The sequence below is a fragment of the Schistocerca americana genome, chromosome 3, assembly GCF_021461395.2.
Source record: "Schistocerca americana isolate TAMUIC-IGC-003095 chromosome 3, iqSchAmer2.1, whole genome shotgun sequence".
Lineage (NCBI taxonomy): Eukaryota > Metazoa > Arthropoda > Insecta > Orthoptera > Acrididae > Schistocerca > Schistocerca americana.
Window position 1 is genome coordinate 294,506,230 of NC_060121.1, and position 25,394 is coordinate 294,531,623.

General features: G+C 44.1%; 1 protein-coding gene across 1 annotated transcript; it reads right to left on the reverse strand.

Moving 5' to 3' along the window:
• Positions 1–7,086: 7,086 nt before the first annotated feature.
• Positions 7,087–24,073, reverse strand: LOC124605343 (aromatic-L-amino-acid decarboxylase-like). Its single transcript, XM_047136954.1, has 9 exons — positions 23,976–24,073; positions 19,246–19,451; positions 18,224–18,337; positions 17,697–17,748; positions 17,512–17,582; positions 15,717–15,959; positions 12,810–13,349; positions 11,118–11,283; positions 7,087–7,848 (listed from the first exon to the last, which is right to left on the reverse strand). The coding sequence occupies exons 2-9, from the start codon at positions 19,444–19,446 to the stop codon at positions 7,565–7,567; spliced, it is 1,671 nt and encodes a 556-aa protein (XP_046992910.1). The 5' UTR covers positions 19,447–19,451; positions 23,976–24,073; the 3' UTR covers positions 7,087–7,564.
• Between the last annotated feature and the right edge of the window lie 1,321 nt (positions 24,074–25,394).

Genomic DNA, 25,394 nt, shown 5'->3' on the forward strand with positions numbered 1-25,394 from the left:
AGCTCCACGTCATTTCAGGATTATCAGGAGAACAGTATTCTTAAATTTCAGTCATCTGTGCATTATCAGTTGCAATGGCACATTTTACAATCTGCTTTAATGCAGCACAATAAGCAGCGCAACGGCCAGGAGCGTTTCTTACTCCACCACGATTCTATCTAAATAAAACTAGCAATTACTGTGACGTGACTGAAAGCATTAATTGTATTCCTGGTGCAAGGAAAATGCCGGCCGAGGTGGCCTAGCGCTTCTAGGCGCTACAGTCTGGAACCGCGCGACCGCTACGGTCGCAGGTTCGAATCCTTCCTCGGGCATGGATGTGTGTGATGTCCTTAGGATAGTTAGGTTTAAGTAATTCTAAGTTCTAGGGGACTGATGGCCTTAGAAGTTAAGTCCCATAGTGCTCAGAGCCATTTGAACCATTTCTTTTGCAAGGAAAATGTTTTCGTCATTCAAATGACATTACTTTATTGTGACTACTATGACGAATAAACAAGGAACTCTTTCATTGTTATAAAATATACATCATTCAAAAATTATCATAAGAACGATGGGACACAGCATCTCCGAGGTAACGATGAAGTGAGGACTTTCCCGTGCGACCATTTCACAAGTGTACCGTGAATATCAGGAATCCGGTAAAACATAAAATCTTCGACATCGCTGCGGCCGAAAAAAGATCCTGCAAGAACGAGACCAATGACGACTGAAGAGAATCGTTCATCGTGACAGAAGTGCAACCCTCCCCAAATTTCTGCAGATTCTAATGCTGAGGCATCAACAAGTGTCAGCCTGCAAATCATTCAACGAAACATCGTTGATATGGACTTCTGGAGCCGAAGACCCAGTCGTGTACCTTTGATGACTGCACGACACAAAGTTTACTCCTCAACACTGACACTCGACTGTTGATGATTGGAAACATGTTGCCTAGTCGAACGAGTCTCAGTTCAAATTGTAACGAGCGGATGGACGTGTACGCGTATGGAGACAACATCCATGGACCATGCATATCAACAGGAGACTGTTCCAGTTGGTGGAGGCTCTGTAATGGTGTGGAGCGTATGTAGTTGGGGTGATATTGGACCCGTGATACGTCTAGATACGACTCTAACAGGTGACACGTACGTAAGCATCCCGTCTGATCACCTGCATCCATTCATGTCTATAGTGCATTCCGACGGACTTGGGTAATTCCAGCAGGACAATGCGACACCCCACACTTCCAGAATTGCTACAGAGTGGCTCCAGGAACACTCTTTTGAGTTTCAACACTTCCGCCGGCCACCAAACTCCTCAGATATGAACATTATTGAGCATATCTGGAATGCCTTGTAACTTGCTGTTCAGAAATCTCTACCGTCTCGAACTCTTACGGATTTATAGACAGCCCTGCAGGATTCATGTTGTCAGTTCCCTCCAGCACTACTTCAGACGTTAGTCGCGTCCATGCCACGTCGTCTTGCGGCACTTATGCGTGCTCGCGAGGACCCTACACGATATTACCCATGAGTAACAATTTCTTTGGCCATCCAGTGTATTTCGCAGAATTACGCAAAGTCTTGCAGGAGGCTCATTTTGAGTATGTATGATAGGACATCAATCGAAATATCTGAACAAGAATAGTTTCCCAGACGCACGTCTGCAAAATGATGGAATACCAAAGCACTGTCAGGTTGTTTTAGACAATGTGACAGAATATACGAGGTGTGGCTAGAAAAAAACCGGACTAGTACTGGTGAAACAATAAAACGAATGCAATAAGGCTGAAAGTCGCGTGGCCTGTCACGTGACTCTCGCTCCGCCTACTGCTCGAGTTTCATCTGCCTCCTGCACTCAGTCTGCCCGTGGCGTCTGTTTTAAGTAGTTGACGTTTTGTCTGTGCGTCGGAAAATGTTGAGTGTACAGAAAGAACAGCGTGTTAACATCAAATTTTGTTTCAAACTAGGAAAATCTGCAAGTGAAACGTTTGTAATGTTACAACAAGTGTACGGCGATGATTGTTTATCGCGAACACAAGTGTTTGAGTGGTTTAAACGATTTAAAGATTGCCGCGAAGACACCAGTGATGACACTCGCACTGGCAGACCATTGTCAGCAAAAACTGATGCAAACATTGAAAAAATCGGTAAACTTGCTCGACAAGATCGCCGTTTAACAATCAGAGCAGTGTCTGAGTTAACAGGAGTTGACAAGGAAAGTGTTAGGCAGATTCTTCATGAAAGTTTCAACATGAACAAAGTGTGTTCAAAAATGGTTCCAAAGTGTCTCACAATTGAACAGAAGGAACGCCGAAGAATGATTTGTTCTGACATCCTGGAAAACATTGAAAGTGATCCCACCTTCTTACAAAATGTTATTACTTGCGATGAATCGTGGTTTTTTACTTACGATCCCGAAACTAAATGCCAATCGATGCATTGGAAAACTCCTCGTTCTCCACGACAAAAAAAAAGCACGAATGTCAAAATCGAAATTCAAGGCAATGATGATTGTTTTTTTGACATCAAAGGGATTGTGCACATTGATTGGGTACCAGAGGGACAAACAGTGAATCAGCATTACTACATTAGCGTCCTGGCTACCCTACATGAGCGTGTACGGAGAAAACGGAACGATTTGTGGAGAAAAAAGTCATCGATCCTTCACCAAGACAATGCCCCAGCTCACAGTGCGTTGTCAGTGAAGACGTTTTTGGCAAAACACAACATTCCCATCTTAGATCATCCACCCTACTCACCTGATTTGGCCCCCTGTGACTTTTTTCTTTTCCCTAAAGTCAAGTCAGCTTTGAAAGGAACTAGATTTGAGACTGTTGAAGCAGTAAAAGAAAAAGCGTCGGAAGTAATGTATGGACTTACCGAAAATGATCTGCAGCATTGCTATGAACAGTGGAAAATTCATATGGAGCGGCGTAGAGACCGAGGAGGAGAGTACATTGAAGGAGATAACATGAAATTGTAAATAATTGTAAATAAATGTATTTTCCAGCATCCGTCCGGTTTTTTTCTAGCCGCACCTCGTATTGTGGATAGTTTCTCGTTTACTTCCCTGATGTGTTAAATAAACTAATGGAAAACGCTGCTAAAATATCCACTGGACTGCTATAACTGAACTACAACCTACTACGGTAACCTTATGACTGAAATCTATTTTAATAACACATAAAGTATATGTAACACGAGTGTAGCTATATCGTTACTAATTAGAAAGATATTACTTACTTTAGACTTCGAAACGGTTTGTGTTCATTTGCTATCCTATGCCGTACTCAAGTAGTATGAAAATCTGGTATTTCAAAAACAAAAATGTATATTAAAAATTGTGTCAGCAGAAATGGGAAGAGGCATTATGAAGTGTGCAGTATCATAAGTTTTTTGCCTTTGCACTATGAGGTACTGGAAGTAGTGAGAGGACTACTGATGGAGAAGTTTTCTTAGGTTTTCCTAATTGATTTTCCAACTGGCTGCTTGTAGGTCTGTCACAAAATGGATAGAAATCTGGTTTTCAGCGAGACTGAAACTATGAGCGAGATCAGCCTTTACTTCATAGGCGACCCTGTTATCTCAGAGGCAGTGAAGAACTGCAGCATTTGTCTCTCCCTTATTGCCACAGGAGTGGCTAGGACAGATAAATCGCAACGTAAAAGACGGGTTTAACTGCAGTTCCTGTGTGGAACGACCTTTCTGCACTCAAAACTATAAACTGATAACGTTATGTCACACCTTAAGTGACGGTCACTTAGTTTATTCTTCAATGAAGATGATAAGAAATATCAAGTGAATTTAGCAGGATATTTCTGTGTCATCCAGAAAGTAACTTGATGGTCAAAGAGTTGTCAAACGTGTTCTGCACTGATGCCAAGTTTCAGCTGTACCATCAGCAGGAAAAATCCAGCCAATGCGTTCCATAAATGGGCTTGCTTCTTGAAAAGTTTGCACTCCTTTAGGGACCAAGAAGACAGGTTCAAATGGTTCAAATGGCTCTGAGCACTATGGGACTCAACTGCTGTGGTTATCAGTCCCCTAGAACTTAGAACTACTTAAACCTAACTAACCTAAGGACATCACACACATCCATGCCCGAGGCAGGATTCGAACCTGCGACCGTAGCAGTCGCGCGGTTCCGAACTGCGCGCCTAGAACCGCGAGACCACCGCGGCCGGCCCAAGAAGACAGGATAAGACTAATTACAGCACACACAGAGACATATTAACAGCCGTTGTTCTTGTGCTCACTATGCGAATAACATTGGAGGAAACCTTAATATGTGACACAATGGCAATTGCCCTCTGCCTTGCACTTCAGAATAGTTTTTAGGGTATGTGTGTACAGACAAACAAGAGAGCACATTCTGTTAAATCTGCTTGTTGCTCCCACACAGTCATCCCTTCAGTTATTTAAGATAGAAACGGATACTAGTTTTTCAAGTGATTGTTCTAGATACCTGTCTACACGGTCTCTAGAAGGCTCCAAAACCGGCCACTGTGTTTTCAACCCACACATGCGCGTTTATTTCACCTATTAATTAATTATCATATACCTATTCAAACAAACTTTATCAGCAAATGGTACAATGCCATAAAACTGAAATTCGATGACACATTGCTGTAGTAACAAATACCTAAACGTGATGCGAGGCTCTAAATTATCCGAACTCTCTTTGGATTGAATAGTAAGAGGTGGTTTTCTCGCAGTATTTCCCATGCGCACTGTTTGCCCCATTTATTTCACGCGCAGTTCATCAATCTCTTATTAACCATTGGTGAGAAATGGGATTAATAAATGTTGCCTCCTAGTCTTTCTGTTTACCTACGGCATCCACAAACTTATCAGTAAATATATCAGAAACAGAGCGAGGTGACGTTGACATTAAGTCACTGGACTTTCCTACAGGATGAGCGGAAGTGAAAACCCCAGTCGGATTGTCATCGTGTTCCATTGTTCACCTAGATCGATTAAGGCGAACACTAGAATAGTTCCTTTGGAAAAGAGAACATTCGACTTTTTCGCCATTCTTGTCCTCTCCGAGCGTATGCTTCGTCTGTAATGACCTTGTCGTCGACGCGATTTTACCATTAAACTCCTTTTTTTTTAACATACCAGCAAGTTTCTTGAGAGTTTCTTTTGCTGATCGTATTGTGGTGTTTTGCTAACTTCTCTGTAAACACAGAATGAATTAAGAAAAGTTGATACATGTCTTAGGTCTACCATGCACGATACATTCATCGTGCTATTGGCGCCCGTCTTGTCCACCCTTTAGTAATGTACCGCTCATGTCAGCGAAATTACCTGGTCTTGTGTTATTTGGCTTCAGGTGTTGCTACCGTTGGCTTCTGGAAACTATTTTGGATCATAACTTCTGAGCACTAAAAAAAGAGTTAGGATGATAGGATGTATCCTGAGGCATCAAATGGAAGTATGTCTGTGTGTGTGTGTGTGTGTGTGTGTTTGTGTATGTGTGTGTGTGTGTGTGTGTGTGTGTGTGTGTGTGTGTGTGTGTGTGTGATGGGGAGAGGGATTTGAGTATAATAGAGGGAAGTCGAGGTTTGCGTGCAGTAAGCATGTTCAATTGGATGTAGGTTACAGTAATTGAACAGAGCTTGAAAGATGTTCTCAGAATAGAATAGAGTGTAGAAAAAAAAATGGTTCAAATGGCTCTGAGCACTATGGGACTTAACTTCTAAGGTCAGCAGTCCCCTAGAACTTAGAACTACTTAAACCTAAATAACCTAAGGACATCACACACATCCATGCCCGAGGCAGGATTCGAACCTGCGACCGTAGCGGTCACGCGGTTCCAGACTGTAGCGCCTTTAACCGCTTGGCCATACCGGCCGGCAATAGAGTGTAGAGCCTGGAAAAAAAATTTGTGTGTTGAAGTTTGCAACAACTTTTGACTTTGCTCTTGGCCGACAGAGGTTCCTCTACTTTGTGCATTTCCTGACGTACCTTCAGCAAACGGTGCGCTTTGCGTAGGCATCATAAAACGCATACCACATTGTGTTACAGACTTTCTTATTTAGGATTTGGATGACATGGTTTAGAACAACTACAAGCTTCCCATTATCAGGTTACTGATTGTCTGGGTTCTGAATTATCCATGCACGGTCAGTCGGTTGGAAAAAAAATGAAAAACAAGGCTTGAAGTATTTTTTTATAACTGGAACGGATATTTTCGTCTAGAATTTACTATTAGAGATTGAACTGTATTTTATCATCGGAAGACAAGTCAGGCCCCAATCTCATTCTCTCTGAAATATTTTCTATTGTTTCCATTTGAACTCTAGGTAAATGAGAGGATTCTACCCTGTAACATGTCAGAGGCCGATATCCTTTCTATATGGTTGCCGAACTACTTGTCTAGCAGACAAAAGATGAAAATTACCAAATAATTTAAAGCCGATGTTAAGGATATAGATTTTCTTCTGGAACGGTATTCTTCAGATTTCTTGCTCCGTGTTGATAGAAAATGAAAGCAGTACTGTTATACACCGTCAAGGGGATCTCATTATTGACCTTACTCTGATACTAGCATAGTTTCTAAAACGGATAACTGACTATGAGTATTACCATGTATCATACACTTCTTGTTGTTGAAGTTATGAAAGATTTTGAATTATCTGTTTTTCTCGGCCGGCAGGGGTGGCCGAGCGGTTCTAGGCGCTACAATCTGGAAACGCGCGACCCCACGGTCGCAGGTTCGAATCCTGCCTCGGGCATGGATGTGTGTGATGTCCTTAGGTTAGTTAGGTTTAAGTAGTTCTAAGTTCTAGGGGACTGATGACCTCGGAAGTTAAGTCCCATAGTGCTCAGACCCATTTGAACCATTTTTTGTTTTTCTCGGTTATCCGTGTAGTGTCGGCTCCGTATTAACCCGAATAATCGGGAGCTCGTTCCGTGTTAGTTTTTGAAAAGGGTTCCCGCAAAAATGAATACATCTTTACTATTTTCGTGGTCTTTGAATTCCGAGGAAAATGTAATTATATGACGTCATAAAGTGGTAAAAGCACACTTCTAACATCACACATGGTGGGAGGAAGGTATTGGGAAGTGTCGTTCGTCCAAGGAATTTAGAGCAACAGTATTAAGAAAACACATTTTTATTTTATTTTCAACATGCAGTAAGTACAGTGGAATGTTCAATAATAAATAATACTGATACTGTTTCGAAAACAGGAGTGGTAATTACCACGAGAATAAATGCTTTCTTCTTCACAGCAGCGTCCCTTGCTGCGCCGAGTCAGTACACTTCACGAGTAATGAAGTTTCTTTATGTGAAAGTCAAGCACGAGGAAACACGATTGTTTACAAACACCCTTTGCGAGAACCTTCTTTTCCTTTCCAAAACGTCCGAGAAAGTTCTCTTTCACTGTGTCCCCATTTTCCTAACGACCTCCTCCTAACGAAGTCGGCTCCTACGCAGAGACGCGACGGAGCCAGTCCGCGACGACGGACAACCGCTGTCGTTCCCTTACAAAGTCTGCCGATGGAGTGAGGATGAAAATAAATAAACGGTGGGGGGGTGAGAAGGCCGGTTGTCGGCGGCGGCAGCGGTGCTCTGCTCATTCCTCCTTGATGGGGATGGAGTTGAAGACGTCGTCGGCGTCGATGTAGTCGTCGTCCTCGGGCACGATGATGGGCGTGGCGCCGTCGTGCAGGCTGGAGCGCGACATGGAGCGCTTGAAGACCTCGCGCGAGACGCTGCGCGTGAAGCTGAATCGGCGCGTCAGATTGCGCGGGTTGCCGCCCTTGCCGGGCGCCACCTCCGTCGGCGACGGCAGCTTCTCGATGTGCAGTGCCTCCAGTTGGTCCTTGGCGTGCTCCTGGATCACCTCCCACGCGTGCTCTGCACAGCAACACACACCACCGTTTACAACTCACTGTCTGCCGTCACTACATCTACATCTACATGATTACTCTGCAATTCACATTTAAGTGCTTGGCAGAGGGTTCATCGAACCACAATCATACTATCTCCCTACCATTCCACTCCCTAACAGTGCGCGGGAAAAAATGAACACCTAAACCTTTCTGTTCGAGCTCTGATTTATTTTATTTTGATGATCATTCCTACCTATGTATGTTGGGCACAACAAAATATTTTCGCATTCGGAAGAGAAAGTTGGTGACTGAAATTTCGTAAATACATCTCGCCGCGACGAAAAACGTCTTTGCTTTAATGACTTCCATCCCAACTCGCGTATCATATCAACCACACTCTCTCCCCTATTACGTGATAATACAAAACGAGCTGCCTTTTTTTTGCACCCCTTCGATGTCCTCCGTCAATCCCACCTGGTAGGGATCCCACACTACATCGGCATAGAAGCAGGAAGAGTACACTGATAGAGAGAGTAGCGTCAACAGCTGTGTCAACTAAAAGCCGTCACGATTCCTACGGTTGCTGTCTCTTGCCTGAGTAAAACGGTTTTTCGCCAATTTAGAACGCTTGGCCATTATCGAGTGTCATATAGCGGTGATTCAGCTGCCCCTACCGATATCGTTTTGTGCAACCTGCAACCTGGACTTCAAAACCCACGCGTGAGATTTTCATTACCTCTCGCTCTCAACATGCAAACTATTAGGCCTACAGAAAAAAATGAACATGACCTTTTTGTAGGAAGTTTAATGTATTTATAGTACTGGCATACGTTTGTGCTAGAGGCCGTAGTTCTAGAGTTATTCGAGAAAAACCTACAAAAGTGACCTTCAAACGCAACACTACTTCCACACTCAGCCGCCAAACGATCAGGATTTCCATTCTGTTGTTCATGGCGCTCCCTCTTAGCACTGTACAAAAATTTGCAACTGCACCAATCATTTCCCACATAAATAAATAAAAAACTATTACATTGCTGTATTCGTCAGGCCTTCTGGCTACGAAACTACTGTGCTTGTAAGGTTAAGTTTGAATCGAATTGCCAATGTAATTAGTTTTAGCTTAACGTTTAAAAAGTTTGTTTTTCTTTCACTACCCTCAAGGGAAAGTTTAAGTTGATAATGTTAACGAAACACCTGACCACGTGGGTGGTGCAACTGTCGAGTTAGCAGAGACCGTAAGAGGTCGAATATCGGGAGTGGTTCGTGCAATTTGAAATTTCTGTACAATGGTAAGAGGGAGTGCCACGAACACCATACTGAAAATTCTGACTTGTGAGGGATGAGCGTGACGGACGGAGGTGGGTTTGTAGGTCTTTCTAGTTAGTTTTTCTTGAGTAATTCGAAAACCATGGCCTCCAGCGAAAATGAATCCCAGTAAAAAAATTAACTAAATTAAATTCATTACAAAAAGGTCGTGTTTATTTTTTCTGTAGGACTAATAGATAGTGCTTACCGAGCGGGAGAACATGAAAATCTCGCGTGTGGTTTATGAAGGGGAGATACAACATCGCAGGTTGCATAAAACGATACCGGTAGGGGCAGCTGAATCACCTTGCATTCTCACGCACGGCCATCTTGTTGAAACTGGTCAAAAGTGAGGAATAAAACATTTTATTCAACTGACAGTCTCAGCTGAACCATGACATCTTGTAATCGGTGCTTCGAGGCTATGCAGAGAGGCGAAAGGACAGAAACTGAAGATAAATCAATGATTGTGAATGAATTTTGCATAGCATTCGTGAATTAGTTAAGAGAAATGCGAGATGTATGCTCACAGAGGACAAAGAATGCAGCAGGTTGTATGTTTTAATTAAGGGAATAGAAACAGTAAAATAACAACTAGCGTAGTAGAAAGCATGGCACAAAGAGGACACACAATGTCTCAAAAGACCTCTAGGGCTATTGTTGCAAAGGTAAACGTATTGTATAGCACCTTATCGTCCTCTATCCACAAAAGCATTCACCATTTTGTGAAAGATCAGGATGTAATTCTGATACAGTCCACTGATCAGTTTTCTCCAGACTCTGAACCGAACCCACAATGACAATTACGAAATACTTCCCATAATCCACGCTTTTGGTATTCAAGGAAAAACGGTTAAAAGAAAGATAGTTTCGTAACAGTATAAAAGGACTGCTGAAATTAGTGCCCAACGTAGCACAGCTGTAAATACTGTGAAAAAGGAACCACGTTCGCTACGAACTGTAGAGAGAATGACATGTTACTGTATGTAGGTCAGGAAAACATGGTGACTGAAAGCGGTTTAGAAAATGAGTTAGATGGGCTGAAATGACACGAATGCATCGATGGAGCTTAAATCACTGAAAACACATTGATGTGAAATGATACCAGTGCAAACCTTTCTGGTACTCAAAGAGATATTAAACTCTAATCTTTCATCCCCCTTCATCTTAATATTCTGAGCCTGCAGTGCAGTGTTCGGAAATAGTGGGTGCCAACGGCTTATGTCGAACCTGGAGAGTGCTCAGATAGCCTAGTGGTTAAGGTAACTACCCACAATAGGCAGGAAACCTAGCCTTTACCATCTCGCTAAACGTACTCAGAACTGTACATCAACAGGCAGCATGTGAATGTATCCAGAACGGAAAAGCAAAGCTGTTGCACTGAGAAACTTGAACCGACAACATTGCCTCCTACAGTGCCCGAGTGTCAATCACTTTGTTACATTGATCGAGGTACAAATGCATTTGCTTTTATAGTGCCCATGTCGTTTAATATATTCACAGCTAAAAGAAAGAGGCCACTTTCTACCGACTGAACTACTGGTTGTCCATCTCATGTTATTTTGTGAACTGTGTCGAACGCGTACAATATAACACAGTTACATTTCAGTGTGCGGAATGTGTCTATGTTTGATACATAGAACATGACATGAATCGGGTTGATTCAAAGTGCAGGTCTTCAAAATAAACGTGAAATTATTTTGACGCAGAATGTTACCTAGTTTTTGACGGAAAACTCCCAAGGCATTACAAACACATGACCAGGTCCAAAAAATTGTAATAAACGAAACAACGATATTTAAGTGGTGTACACTAATGAGAAGTAGCTCATTTAACGTACACGATCACATTATCAAATTGACGAGAACAATCGTTACAGACTGAAAGCATTTCTTCGGAAAATGTAATGTGTAAAGTCGTGCATAGGGAGGGATAGTCTGTTAACTGTATAGAAACTTGCAGAAACTCGAGAGTTATTGTGCTACTCACCAATATCGGCCTCGTTGGCGTGTTCAGCGACAACGCAGAAGCGGATGGTGTACTTCCCCTTGACGACGGAAGGGATCATGTGCAACTTCCCCGAAGCATTTACAGCTGCCAGCAGATCTTGGTTGATTCTGTCTGTGCCCTTCAGTCGGAAGCAGACAAGGCCCAGCTGCAAAAAGAAAACAGATTAGTTTACATGGTGCTTTGAATGTGTTTCAATAAATTCGTTGCCCTAAAGTCAAAGTATACAAACAACAGAAAGAAGAATGCTGCGCTCCCCTTCTGGTCAATAAATTTAGAGGGAAATGATTGCAGAAATGGTGTTCAATACTGATAGCATAACAACGGACATACGTTCCAGAAGTGCACGGCAAAACAAAGCCTCCTCATGCAAATGTGGTTAACTGTACGCTGCAAGCAATACAGTGAGGGCTTCAAAATAGCGGTGGAAGCCTCAGGAAAACAGACGGCTACAGAATTTTCTCAGAGAAATTTTCACTTAAACGCGATGAGCTAGAACAGTCTAACATCTTCTGAACAGTTTGGCCGCGTCGTTCAACAGTTTTCTTCACTTCAGTGATACAGCCTAATTGTATGGAGTTTTCTTCACGAGGCAGATGCCGAAGAAGATTGAAATATCAGGACCGAAACGTTGACGGGAATGAAACACACGAATGACGCAACCAAACTATTCATAAAATGTAAGGCCTTAGAGAATTTATCAAGACTGATAATAACAACTAAGAACCGTTTTAACTCTGAACATTGTGACCCGCTAACAATAACTCAGAGCACATTGAGTTTTCAAGGAATTATTAACATAGTCATCTCTGATAGAGCCTTGCATCAGATCTGCAGTTGGTGCCAGTGATTGGCGTGTGTGCAGTCTTCATACAATCGCGATTGAAATTTAGTGTAGTCACAGAAATATTTCTCGGAAGTAGAGATAGTCACGAATGAACATTTCTGAGCGACTGATTTAAACTTACACACTGCCAACGTGATTACTGGATATTATATACGATGTGTTAGCTTCAACAGCTAAACTGCGTGTCCCATTAAACTGCATCTTGTCCTTGGAAGTCCTGAGACTTGGACTGAGTGCTACTCTTGCAAAATACTATAGTGTTTATCCTAGAAGCCACAGACATTGTCTGCACGGGACACAGCAATCTTTAGAATAAATCGCCAGGGGTTATTACTAGTTTCGTTCATAACAGTCGAGGACATTTTCAGATGTTCGTTGCCCTGATGGCACCATGTTAGCCGCGCGGGATTAGCCGAGCGGTCTCGGGCGCTACAGTCATGGACTGTGCGGTTGGTCCCAGCGGAGGTTCGAGTCCTCCCTCGGGCATGGGTGTGTGTGTTTGTCCTTAGGATAATTTAGGTTAAGTAGTGTGTAAGCTTAGGGACTGATGACCTTAGCAGATAAGTCCCATAAGGTTTCACACACATTTGAACTTTTTTTGTGCACCATGTTAAAGGCATCACTGTCAACACTGAGTATACTACATGTGCTATGGTGCTATATGTTGTGGTTGCTATGATGTCAAAACGACATAAGGAAACCTTGAGCAGAAGCTACTGAGAATAAGGAGGAGTTATCGGCGGAGCGTTTGCTCATCTGCTGTAGAAAAGAATAAGAAGGAAAAAGCATGTGAGGAAAGTTTTAAGGAGAGAGGGCATGGGGCTCACCTTGACATCGTTCATGACCTCGAAACGGTTGTCCTTGTTGACGAGCTCCTCGAAGTGCTTGGCGAGGCGGCAGTGCCTGCGGATGTAGCTCTGCAGGCCGCTGATGCCGTAACGGCGCAGCACGAACCACAGCTTGAGCGAGCGGAAGCGGCGCGACAGCGGGATGCCCCAGTGGCGGTAGTCGATGGCCTGGTTGGAGTGGTCGTGCTGCAGGTACAGCGGGTCCACCACCATGGCTGACGTCAGCCGGATGCGGTCGCGCACCCACATGCACGAGCAGTCGAAGTTGACGAGCAGCCACTTGTTGGTGTTGGTGTTGAACGAGTCGGCGTAGTGGATGCCGCTCATGAGGTAGCGCAGCTCGGGGCAGATGAAGGCGTTGCCGGCGTACGCGCCGTCCACGTGCATCCAGATGGTGTCGTACTCCTTGCAGACGGGGCCCAACTCCATCAGGTTGTCGAATGCGCAGCTGGACGTGGTGCCCACCGTCGTCGACACGAAGAAAGGCACCCTTCCGTCGGCCACGTCCTCCTCCAGAGCCTGTAAGCAAACGGGCGTCGCTGTTACCTTCACAGGGCTCGCCGAAAACATGAAGTACAAGAAGAGATTGTTGTGTTGGCAGAAGAGCCAACACCGTGTTACTAGTGGAGGTCGAAATGCACGCGTTTTAGCTCGTGCAGGCTGGCGTGTGGAAGGGAGGACTATATTGACGTGAGGTCTGGAACATGACAAGGAATTAGAATTCAGAAAGCTGACGTAATTAGTTTGATACTTAACTTTAATCCATTAATGATGAACGTCGCTCTTGACGGTACATGATTCACAATATTATCTGTTCAGAATACATTCATAGTAACTGAACATGGCGCCTTGCTAGGTCGTAGCAAATGACGTAGCTGAAGGCTATGCTAAACTGTCGTCTCTGCAAATTTTTGAGAGCGTATGTAGACAGTGAACAATCGCTAGTAAAGTCGGCTGTACAACTGGGGCGAGTGCTAGGGAGTCTCTCTAGACCAGACCTGCTGTGTGGCGGCGCTCGGTCTGCAATCACTGATAGTGGCGACACGCGGGTCCGACGTATACTAACGGACCGCGGCCGATTTAAAGGCTACCACCTAGCAAGTGTGGTGTCTGGCGGTGACACCACAGAGATAATCATGCAACACCGTCTCTAACGCTTACGTCAGGCACAAATACTATCGTTTCTGTGGAAATAGTGATCTATTGACGTTGCAAAGAAAGGACTGGAGGAGGAATCGTTCATTTTGTTGTCTCCGGTTTTGCAAGTTAGTTCGTAGACAGCTTGGACCGTACATACCTTCGTAAGCGAGTATTGCGTATGTATTTTAAGAACTTCCTCAGATGATGACAGCGTTCCATACCAATGCATTATACAACTAGGAAAGTTATTTGCAAACGGTATATTTAGGAACCAATCTACAATACTGATCTCTAAATACTCGTAATTTTGGACGGAATCTGTTAAGTCATGAAGATTATGGCAAAAGAATACTTGTATAAGATACGTGCAAGACCCGAAACACCAACCGACATCAGATTTTGCGCAGAACAAAGTTAACCGTACACTAATATGGAAACATACTGATAAATATAGCGTTGGATAAAGCGGTCCGTATCAGTTTGTAGCTTCTCAGTAATCGATGTAGAAGAAATTTGTCTTTTGTTTCCGTGGATCGAACGAAAAGCTACAAGCAAAACAGATACTGAAAACAAAATATAGTTAGGCAGTACACAGATTATCGCAACATTTCACTAAATAATTCTTCCACAGCTACACTTTATTTAGAAAAAAATTATATATCATTTATTTTACAGTCTCCGTTGCATGACTAGTTTTGGTCATACTAGATCATCTTCAGATTTATATAGTTGCGTAAAGAACCCAAAGTGTCTGTACGGAAAGTGCGCATCGGAATACAGTTTTCTGATGTGTCATTTCGTTACAGACACGACAGCTTGTTTACACATCAATATAGATCTGAAGATGATCGAGTGTGGTCGTAACTAGCTACACTGTAAAAAATATGCAGAAGCACGGAAAAATAAACGATGTACAATTTTTTAAAATATGAACATACGAGTAGTTAAAGAAATTCTCTCGTCGCGAATATGTCGGCCATAGTGCACTTCACTTATTAAGTGACGACTAGTTTCAAGGCCAAAGCATTATTATCAACTGGTCATGATCGTTGAAGAGTTATTTCGAGGAATGTTATTAGCTGCAAACCCACAACAATTTTATCTGAGAAATGCTGAAAAGATGATGAAAAATTTTACAGTAGTTGTTTAAGCCTGAAATATCATTATTATTCATGAGATGGATGATAAACCTCACCATTTCGATCGTTGTTACTGTGGCGTGTACTAATGGGCATCGGCAGAAATTGTTTCGACACATTCCTGTGACTCACTAACCCGATCGGACTTTCACTTAAGAAACAACTACTGTCGTAATTCTTTTACTCTAACCATTTATGTGAAAATGAGTTACTGGTAGTTAACGGTCAGGGGACTCAAGTGCCGTTCTTGGCGCGGGTCTAGATTTTCACATATCCTTACTTAGTCCTTGCAATGTGCTGTGCTGTTTGCTGTCAGCGGCTGTGTGTACTGTTCCCACAGAGCGTCGTCGTCGGGTCAGTCCCTACAGTGCTGGAGCCAGAAGTGAGTTGTGGCCGAGCGGTTCTAGGCACTTCAGTCTGGAACCGCGCTGCTGCTACGGTCGCAGGTTCGAATCCTGCCTCGGGCATGGATGTGTGTGATGTCCTTAGGTTAGTTAGGTTTAAGTAGTTCTAAGTCTAGGGGACTGATGACCTCAGATGTTAAGTCCCATATTGCTCAGAGCCATTTGAACCAATTTTGAACCAGAAGTGAGCTGCTGAACCTCACCTTCCTGAGCGTCTCGCCTCGCAGGCTGCCGTTCTCGTCGGGCTCAAGCACGCGGAGCTTGACGAGGCTGATCATGGCGGCCTTCTCGACGCACGAGTGCGCCTCCCGGGAGCAGTAGGCGATCAGCCGCGGCAGGAACACGCTGTCCTCGGCGTCCGGGTCGCGCGCTTGCGCCTTCAGCACGCGGATGGCCTGCGTGCGCGCCGCCAACATCGCCACCAGGATGCACTCGCTCGCAGACGACTGCAAAGGAGAACCACCTGCTCGTCAGCAACTCAGCGCCATGCCACACCCAACACTGCTAAATCGATTTAGCCAATCCAGTTAGCTTTGTGCCTAGCGCAGAATTAAAAGCGAGAAGGTTCAGAGTTTTCTTGCCGACGGCGAGACCAGTAGAGATATGTGCTAATCCTGTCGTACAGAGTTAGAAAGAATCGTCTCTCCATTCGCCTGTTGTTATGCAAAGAAATCATGGAAACCTTAAGTCGCAATGTTTGTGTAATTCCATCTTGTGTGATGAAGTGGGACTGCGGCTGGTCGAAGATTAGAAGAAAATAGATACCAACAGCCGTAATTTTATTGAATAATCATATTTAGCTAGCAGTTTCGGTGCGTCATTGGTACGATCTCCAGGTCCCTGTACACGAAACTACGTTATCTACTTGTTTGTGTTATTATGGGGACCACTACATCCACCTGATTTCTGTAGACTGTTTTTCGGCCGCCCGTTGTGGCCGAGCGGTTCTAGGCGTTTCAGTCTGGAATCACGCGACCGCTACGGTCGTAGGTTCGAATCCTGCCTCGGGTATGGATGTGTGTGATGTCCTTAGGTTAGTTAGGTTTAAGTAGTTCTAAGTTCTAGGGGACTGATGACCCCAGATGTTAAGTCCCATAGTGCTCAGAGCCATTTGAACTTCTTCTCGGTAGACGTGGGCCCTTCACACATCTAGCGACAATTGTCGCAGTTGTCGCTAGAGGTATCAAGGGTCCACACCTACCGAGAAGAAATCTACGGAAACCAGTTGGATACAGTTGTCCCTATAATAACACAAACGACTAAATGACTTCCTAGTTTCGTGTATAGGGGCGTGAGGCTATTGCTATCTATTTTCTTTAAATCGCAATGGCTGGACGCGTGTTTGAATTTAGCTTGCCGTAAAATATGAGTGCAATTACTTAATTGCTCCATCATCTCACCCGATAAAGTGGAAAAAGGGGAAATATCTGTTATGTAGGAAGAATGACCTCATTAATTGGAGACGCGAGGAAAATGTAACGTCTGGACTCCAATAAATAAAGAAAACTTGGTTCGAAAAATATGAGAAGTTTTTAAAATTAAATATCTGGAATACAGAGGTCTACTGGATTGTAACGAGAACAGTGGGACACGCGGAACAGAAGAAATATGTGGTATCTGAAAGTGTAATGCTAAATAAGTAGGTGTAAAAATATGGTGCCAGATAGTGGATAAAATAAATAAGTATTACAAAAAAGGGAAGGAGTAGTAAGAGGGAAAATTTTGCCTGAAGTAGGGAGATCTAGTGGTAACTTCACTCAAGTAGATAGGACACTAGAGAGAAAACGTTACGGTTGATGAAAAAGTAACAAGTAGCTCAGACCAACGAGTATGATGCACGTTAAGTGTATCATTGGATGAAGATAGTATCACAGCATGAATGGAAATGAAGATGACATCAATATTTCTCTATTTTCATTAAAAGATCCGAAGTAAGCTTAGTACGATAGGGAAATATTTTAGCTAACTTTAATTGTAGTGGTAGGTTATGAGGCTCACCTGTATGACTCCTCCTCCTTTACTGCCTTCCGCGCTCGATATGAAAGTCTTGGGAAGACCAATAGCCTTGCCTGTAAATAAACAGAATACTGGAATTAGGACTATCTCAATAAAGTTTTGGTAAGTTTTACGAATGTAAAATGTACTGAAAAATTTTTTGTAACTGTTTATGGCAAGAAACTCACCGAACCAGTCCAGAACGATAGTCTCCAGCTCCTGACAGGCTGGGCTTGAAGCCTGTAACAAAAGAAATGCGTTGTTATTGGCATGAATCTACAAAGTAATACACGCAAGCAATAACTTCTTTCCTGTTAATTTCTAGGTTTCATATTTGGAAGATGCCAGTAATGATAAATGGCCGCGGTGAACAGTTACATGCCGGTCGACAATAATCTGGCGCTCATTACCACCAGGTGACATCCTAATCAAAGTTAAGATTCACTTTTCTGAATGCTGTGTTTGTTATAAATGTGTTTCTTCTAAGAACTGAACTTTTCTCAACCTTTTTCAATACCAGTCAGCGTCACGAACTTTTTCTACCCGTTGTGTTTATTGATTTTACTGTACGACGCACAACAGGCAGCGAAGAAGTGTAAACGTACTAAAGTCTGCTGTCACCATACCGACATTAACAATTCAGTTTCGATCAATTGCTTTCTTGTTTACTAATAGTTGTTAGGGTCTTGAAAAGAGGACTCAAAATTGTACTAACCCATGAGAATCCAATGCAACCGATAGCATCGGACAACATGTCCCCGAGAATTGAAGGATACGAGTTGCCAGACGGGAAGTACGCGTGGAACCTGGGGTGTTGCCAGTGTGTCACCTGAAACATGAACAGCACATATTGTACATCAAGCTTTGACGGAAACAGAGAAAACAAAAGCAAACAGAGCCGCTGGAACTGTATACATTGCGTTCAAAGATATCTGCGATCAGACTCGTGTGATGCAATCAAAAATTATCTATTACAACAGAATCTGACTCTTTGTTTTGGAAGGCAGTACATGAATATTGCCAATATGCTTCTATCGTTGATATTATTGCACTGTATGCTAATTTTGTTTTTTGCATCTCTTATCTCGTGGATTTCTTGATACTAATCATAATCTGTGATCAAAGACAAACAACAGTAATGTTCAAATTGTGAGCACCGTGCTCTTGGTAAATCTAGTATGCTGCACCCTGATACTACTCGTGAGTCCGTCGTATCGTGGGGAAAGTGTCAGAGACAATAATCGTGGATCGAAGATAGTGGTTACATGGAAGCAAAATTACATTTAATACCCTCTGTTTTTCACTATTCCCTATTGCCTCTAGTTACATGAATAAGTTCTGTGTACCATCTTCCGTTAAATGGAGAGGGTGATTCATTTTATCCACTACAAGCTGTTTTCGTTGTGAAGGCTAAGGAAAACGGAGAGATCCATATTCACGTTTAGGAAAGCTTTTGGGTAATCAGTGAAGTTAGCCGCGTATTTTAACAGATCACAAGTTTTCATTGGCGGAAATCGAGCAGTGGTCTGGGCGAAAACAATATTCTCTACCACTGGTGGATAATCAGAGGTCCCTATTCAGGTATTAATCCAGTAGATCAACTAGTTTGTTTGATTGGATGTAGCACGCAGTAATTGCCAGTTACAATTTTTCGCCTATAGAGTTGATAGGAGAGCAGGAACTTTCGAGTAGAGGACGCCGTGACAGACAAGCTGGTGTCAGTGTGCACACACTTACCCCGGGCATGATCTTAGAGTCGACGTCCCGCATGATGTTCTCCCAGTCCTCCGGTTCCTGCGGAGCCTCCTCCGGCAGCAGCGGTCGCAGGTAGCCCGGTTCGATGCTGGGTGTGACGCGCCGGGACCCCAGAGTCTCCATGTATTCGCAGATGTAGTCCACCATCTCCTTGCCGCGTACCCGGAACTCGGCGCTGTCCATGGCTCCTGCAAAGAAACAACGGCAGAGTGTCACAACAGTGTCTCAAGACAAGAGCCTGCAAAGGTTTTTTTGTCCTCATATGCTACCCACAGCACTGGTGAGCAATGGTAGTCACCCGACATAGACTTCCAGCGATATGTTGAAGTACAAGTATCTGTGTCCACTTCTTATTCTAAAGACGTAACAGACTCTTCCTATTGTTAAACGTAGAGCAATGTCTTAGTTTATGGTACGAGGTGGTAATTACAAAGAAGGAACTGTCGAGGTCAGTTACCGGCCGTTGACCAGACTGAAGTATCTAGGCCGACGTGCTAACGGAAAGGACTTCCCCGCAGCAGCCTCTCACCTACTTCGCAGATGCGAACTAAGCGCCGTTGCCGACAACCTGCAGTGTCCAAATGAGCGTACGTGTGTGTAGCGATTTGCAAATCCGCACCTACAGCACTATAGCATAGCAAGCTTTCGACGTCTCTATGACAATAAGGTATAATTTTCCGAGCAATTAAGTCGCCTCCCTTTAGTTAAACAGAAGTGCAGTGGAGGCGAGTACCCAGCCAAGAAGATTTTATCCTGTGTCTTCGGACCGAAGGCCACAGAACAACATTTCATATTCAAGTTTTATGCCCTGCAATGATTCTACGAGGCAGTTCCGATACTCTGCACATTACTGTAGCAGAATCCCAATTCGTATGTAGCAAAACATCATAACTGACGGTTATCATGAAATATTTCTACTTTTGTATGAATGACGAGGCAATAAGAACCTTCCCTGCAGAAGGAGCACCACAGGAAAGAAGCGTAGGCGTCTGAGCCAATAATAGCATTGATGAAATGTGTAGGAAAATTCCGTGCCGGCCTGGGTGGCCGAGCGGTTCTAGGCACTACAGTCTGGAACCGCGCGACCGCTACGGTCGCAGGTTCGAATCCTGCCTCGGGCATGGATGTGTGTGATGTCCTTAGGTTAGTTAGGTATAAGTAGTTCTAAGTTCTAGGGGACTGCTGACCTCCGAAGTTGAGTCCCATAGTGCTCAGAGCCATTTGAACCATTTTCGGGGTGGCCGAGCGGTTCTAGGCGCTACAGTCTGGAACCGCGCGACCGCTACGGTCGCAGGTTCGAATCCTGCCTCGGGCATGGATGTGTGTGATGTCTTTAGGTTAATTAGGTTTAAGTAGTTCTAAGTTCTAGGGGACTGATGACCTCAAAAGTTAAGTCCCATAGTGCTCAGAGTCATTTGAACCAATTTGAAAATTCCGTGTTGGCTCATTTGCTTAAATGGTGCAAATTTGGAATACTGCTGATGCCTTTGGAGCTTACACTGAGATTGTTAAGAAAATGGATCGAGCACAGGGTAAAATTGTTTACGTGGGTTTGCTTTTTGTGTTTTGTATTTAGACGCAACTGTAATTGCTATGAAGCTGGGACTAAATACAGAGGTAGCTGCACAAGTCAACCTGAATTACTGCACCATCACACTGTATTCAGAATTATTTGGGTGAATTTTATTGCTTCCGCCCTGCCCCCCCCCCCAAAAAAAAGGTAAACGACACGGGGATACTCTGTATTTATTAACATTTTTGATTTAGAGTACCAGAGTCACAAGTTATTAAAAGAAAAACTCATTTTCCACCTTTACTCAGTAGGATCAGAGTCATTCTTTTTGTTTCACGCAACTAGCTGATTTCGGCGATATGGTTACTAACAATTGTTGATATATCCTAGGGACCTGTATGAGAGCGAGATGAAGGCGCTGAAACAGTAGCTGCCGCTGCACAAGGACTTCTCGGAACTTTTTATTCCGAGAAACTGGCGTTCCTGCTGAGATTTATCCACAGAATCCTTTGTGAGCCGAAGGATTTGCGTACCTGCGCAGAGGACCATACTGTAGCGCGGTTAGGTTACGTCATTCGCGTCTTGTGGCGTATGAGAGACCCGGAGTTACAAAGCGCTAACAGCGATGAGAAGAAAAAAAGGAGCCGTGCGGAGGGGGCAGGAGGAGGGACTGCTAATACGCGCGACCTTGGGATTAGTGCTGACAAATAGATCCAGGCAAACACAACGCCTCAGCGAAATTCCTCCAGCGAGGCGCTGTACGGCGCTGCTTGGAGTTTGTAGCAGACTCGCACAGGGCCTCGCTTAACGATACGCGTACTTATTACACTTTGCTGCCGCCATTACTCGGTAGTACAACGACGTACGAGTATTTAGAGGCAGTCGAACCAAATCAGCGCCCCCTGCGCTGCCGTCTCGCGGCGTAAACTGCTTTGTCTCGGTGGCTGAGCCCACGCGCTATGTTTTGACACCCGCGCAGGTATTTATAGAACTGCTAACTTTAATGTCAGTTTGTGTGAACGGCATTGCCGACGCGTTAGTCGCCCTCCCGAATTCGCGGCTGCCCCGCTGTCGCTTTCAAGGACTGCCCGGACACGACTCCACGTGGCGAACGGCAGAGCACGGGGCCGAAAGGAAAGAGCGAAGAGTCTCATGATGCATATTTTATTGACATATGTCCACCAGTTTCACTATGATCACTATGTGAGTAACTCGACTTCATACAAAATGACAAACCGGTTTCTGGATTAATTATCACATCCGAAGATGGCAATAATTTGCTGAAACCGGTAATGCGTACATGTGTAGTAATTAGCCGATCAAGACATAATAAATTATTATATGAAACGACATAGAATGAACAACTTATACTACTTGTACTACTGAATGCTTACGTCCTTAGTTTAACCTCTGAAATGCCATCGAAAAAAAAAAATTAAAATTTGAAAATATTGTAACTATTTTGACTGATACCAAGCTTTGATTAGCAGTCAGATGTTAACGAGAATATCGGGCATGTAGATGAAGTTTGTTTCTTTGTGTACTCCACATAAGAAGTTTACGCCGAATGACTATTGCGCGCATCAATTGTAAACTCAGTGACAATCGGTCTCACTACGCTGTGTTAATCTGGTGAAAAAACCTTTGTGTTAACGGCAGCATAAATTTCATGAGCGCTTGGGGTTGGAATAAACTTCCTCTGCTTGACAAGTTACCGTAATTGTGTGTTTAATATAAGTTTACGAATTTAGAAATAGTACAATTTAAGTAGCAGCCAGTCTCGCGTACAAAAAATTCACCTTCTCATCCATTTTCGACACGTTATTTTTGTGGAACTGAGTTTTAGAAAGTATGCTTCTCTACGCAACCGAGTGTGTAGTTAATATTCATGAAATTGGCAAAATTTAATGATCTGTAGTTTCTGCCACCTTGCCTAAGGAAAGTTTGATGTGGCGTTGATACCTGAACACATGGAAACAGACCTAAACATTGAAATGTGACAGGAACTATCGCAATAATCGATAATGTCCAACCGTTGGTGAATCCTGAAGAATTACCTTAAGTTGTTATCAAAATTTGCTGAATAGGAATGTTACGCCAGTATCTACGCCTCATTCTGTTTGTGCCGCCATAGCGGTGTCATTGTGCGTTATCTGTTCAAACATGAGGTGTACAGCTCCCAGGTACAGATAAGGAAGGACATCTTCGGTTGCGTACGGCGGGAACAGTTATGCTGAAATAATTATGCGATATTGTGTTAAGAGCTGCGTCACTATTTGATTTGGCAATTACAATTTGGAGGAGGAGTTGAAATTTGAGAAGATTTCCTGTACTTTTAAGAACCGAGAGTTACTGCACCATTTTACACGCAAATTTCAAGACGGCGGATAAACGTAATATTTATTTTACCATAAGTGAGCAAAGAAGATATTCACATTCCGAAATATTCCTGTCGCTCTAAACCCGCTACCCAAGTAGGTGACGCAACAGTTAGAAGTACTGAAATCACATCCGGGAGGAGCAGGGACCAATTATCCAGCCGGCCACTCAAGTCTTTTAGTTTTCTGTGGTTTCCGTAAAGACCAGGCGAATGCAAACCGTTTCTTTCAAAATATAGTGGCCGATCCCATGCGTTATCACATTCGAGTAAACGTTTCGTCACTAATAATCTGGATGTCGACGAACGTTGAATTCGAACCTATCTTACTCGGGCTCATAAAACCACGTCACTAGCCGCAGGTGAACTGGATCTCGCAATGCCAATCCACAATAGGCAGTTTGGGAAATTCAGTGCTTGATAAACTCACACGATTCACAATTAGGTAGTAATACGCTTTCGGTCTGTCATGTATTGCTAGTGTCATACGGTTCTATATACACGAATCTGAAAAGGAAGCTGAATTTATCGTAGAAAACTACCATCACTTGATCACATCGATGTGTATAACTATCGAAGGTGAGAAAAAAAGAATGATTTCTACTTTACGCGAGAGCTGGCCTGTCTTTCAAATTTGGAAACCTCATGCAGTTGTGCAAGGAAGTTCTACTGTTTCCATCCGTAGCAGTACCAATAGCTGTCGAGGAATTCCACGAGGAACACCAGTGCAACGATTTTGATCTCCAGAAGAGGCAGTCAGCACTCAACAACGAGGCGTGCAACTGCTGATCAAGGAGCAGCCAGAGCGAGGTTAACACTTACTGTTGTGCTGTGTGGGTCTCGAAGGCGAGCGAAGAGTGTGCCTGTGTGCAGCAAACAGCCCTCTGAACTTGGCGCGGGTTTGGGCGGGCAGCCACTGACTGGCTGTCGGCGTGGTTCTCCGGCTTATATAAGAACGCCCGCCTGCCCCCACCACGCAAGCGCACAGCCCGGGCAGCCCCGCGCCGCAACCCGGCGCCGCCTCCCGCCTTCCGTTTTGCTCGTTTTTTCTTCGCTTCCTATCCGCGGTCAGTTCCCGTCCGCCAAAAAAACCACCGCATGATTAATCCGATCTGTCCGGCGCGATGCAGTGGAACTATCAATGAGTGAACTGATCCCTTTTCTTCGTGCAAGGTAGTCGATCTACGACCGATACGAAAGGTGTACACTGTAAGTCGCTGCGTCACAAGAGTGCACTGTCACTGTGCCTTACACCGAAGGGTGACAGGGCTACAAACGGCAGATTTGTTAAAATTAACTTGTACGAGGTGTGATCATGTACTAATGTGAATTTTTTATTTTCGCGATCTTTTTGCGCTGAAGAGCCAAAGAAACTGGTACACCTCCCTAGTATCATTTAGGGCCCCCTCGATCACGTAGAAGTGCCGCAACACGACGTGGCATGGACTCGACAAATGTTTGAAGTAGTGCTGGAGGGAACTGACACCATGAATCCTGCAGGGCTGTCCATAAATCCGTAAGAGAAAGAGGCGGTGGAGATTTCTGAACAGCACGCTACAAGGCATCTCAGATATGCTCAATAATGGTTCAAATGGCTCTGAGCACTATGGGACTCAACTGCTGGGGTCGTTAGTCCCCTAGAACTTAGAACTAGTTAAACCTAACCAACCTAAGGACATCACACACACCCATGCCCGAGGCAGGATTCGAACCTGCGACCGTAGCGGTCTCGCGGTTCCAGACTGCAGCTCCTAGAACCGCACGGCCACTTCGGCCGGCTATGCTCAATAATGTTCATGTCTGGGGAGTTTTGTGCCCAGCGGAAGCGGTTAAACTCCTAAGAGTGTTCCTGGAGCCACTCTGTAATAATTCTCTACGTGTGGGGTGTCGCATTGTCCTGCTGGAATTGCCCAACTCCGTCGGAATGCACGATGGACATGAATGGGTACATATACTTACACGGATATGGTGTCCATACTTTCCGACATGTCCGAAAGTACAGACACCATATCCATATAAGTATATAGTTCTGGCAATACTGGCCATGACCTTCATCTTCTGTGCGGATACACACATACTCCCCGACCTCTTGCGGGACTTGGTAAGAATGTCTTCCACGAGAAATGAGTGTGTTGGGGTGGGACACAACGAATGTACTGTGTGGACATACACGATGAGAATGCGGTTCTTGCGGGTGGTGTGCGCGAGATAGTCCCTGCAGTCGCGCTATCCTCTGTGCCC

What these genes read in the sequence shown, in the direction of transcription:
- LOC124605343 (XM_047136954.1), bottom strand. Translation starts at nt 19,446, where the DNA reads ATGGACAGCGCCGAGTTCCGGGTACGCGGCAAGGAGATGGTGGACTAC. An exon ending in GTTGCATTGGATTCTCATGG is followed by an intron (nt 17,749 to 18,223) that starts GTTAGTACAATT and finishes CTTTTGTTACAG; the next exon opens with GCTTCAAGCCCAGCCTGTCA. An exon ending in AAGGAGGAGGAGTCATACAG is followed by an intron (nt 15,960 to 17,511) that starts GTGAGCCTCATA and finishes TCTCCTTTGCAG; the next exon opens with TCGTCTGCGAGCGAGTGCAT.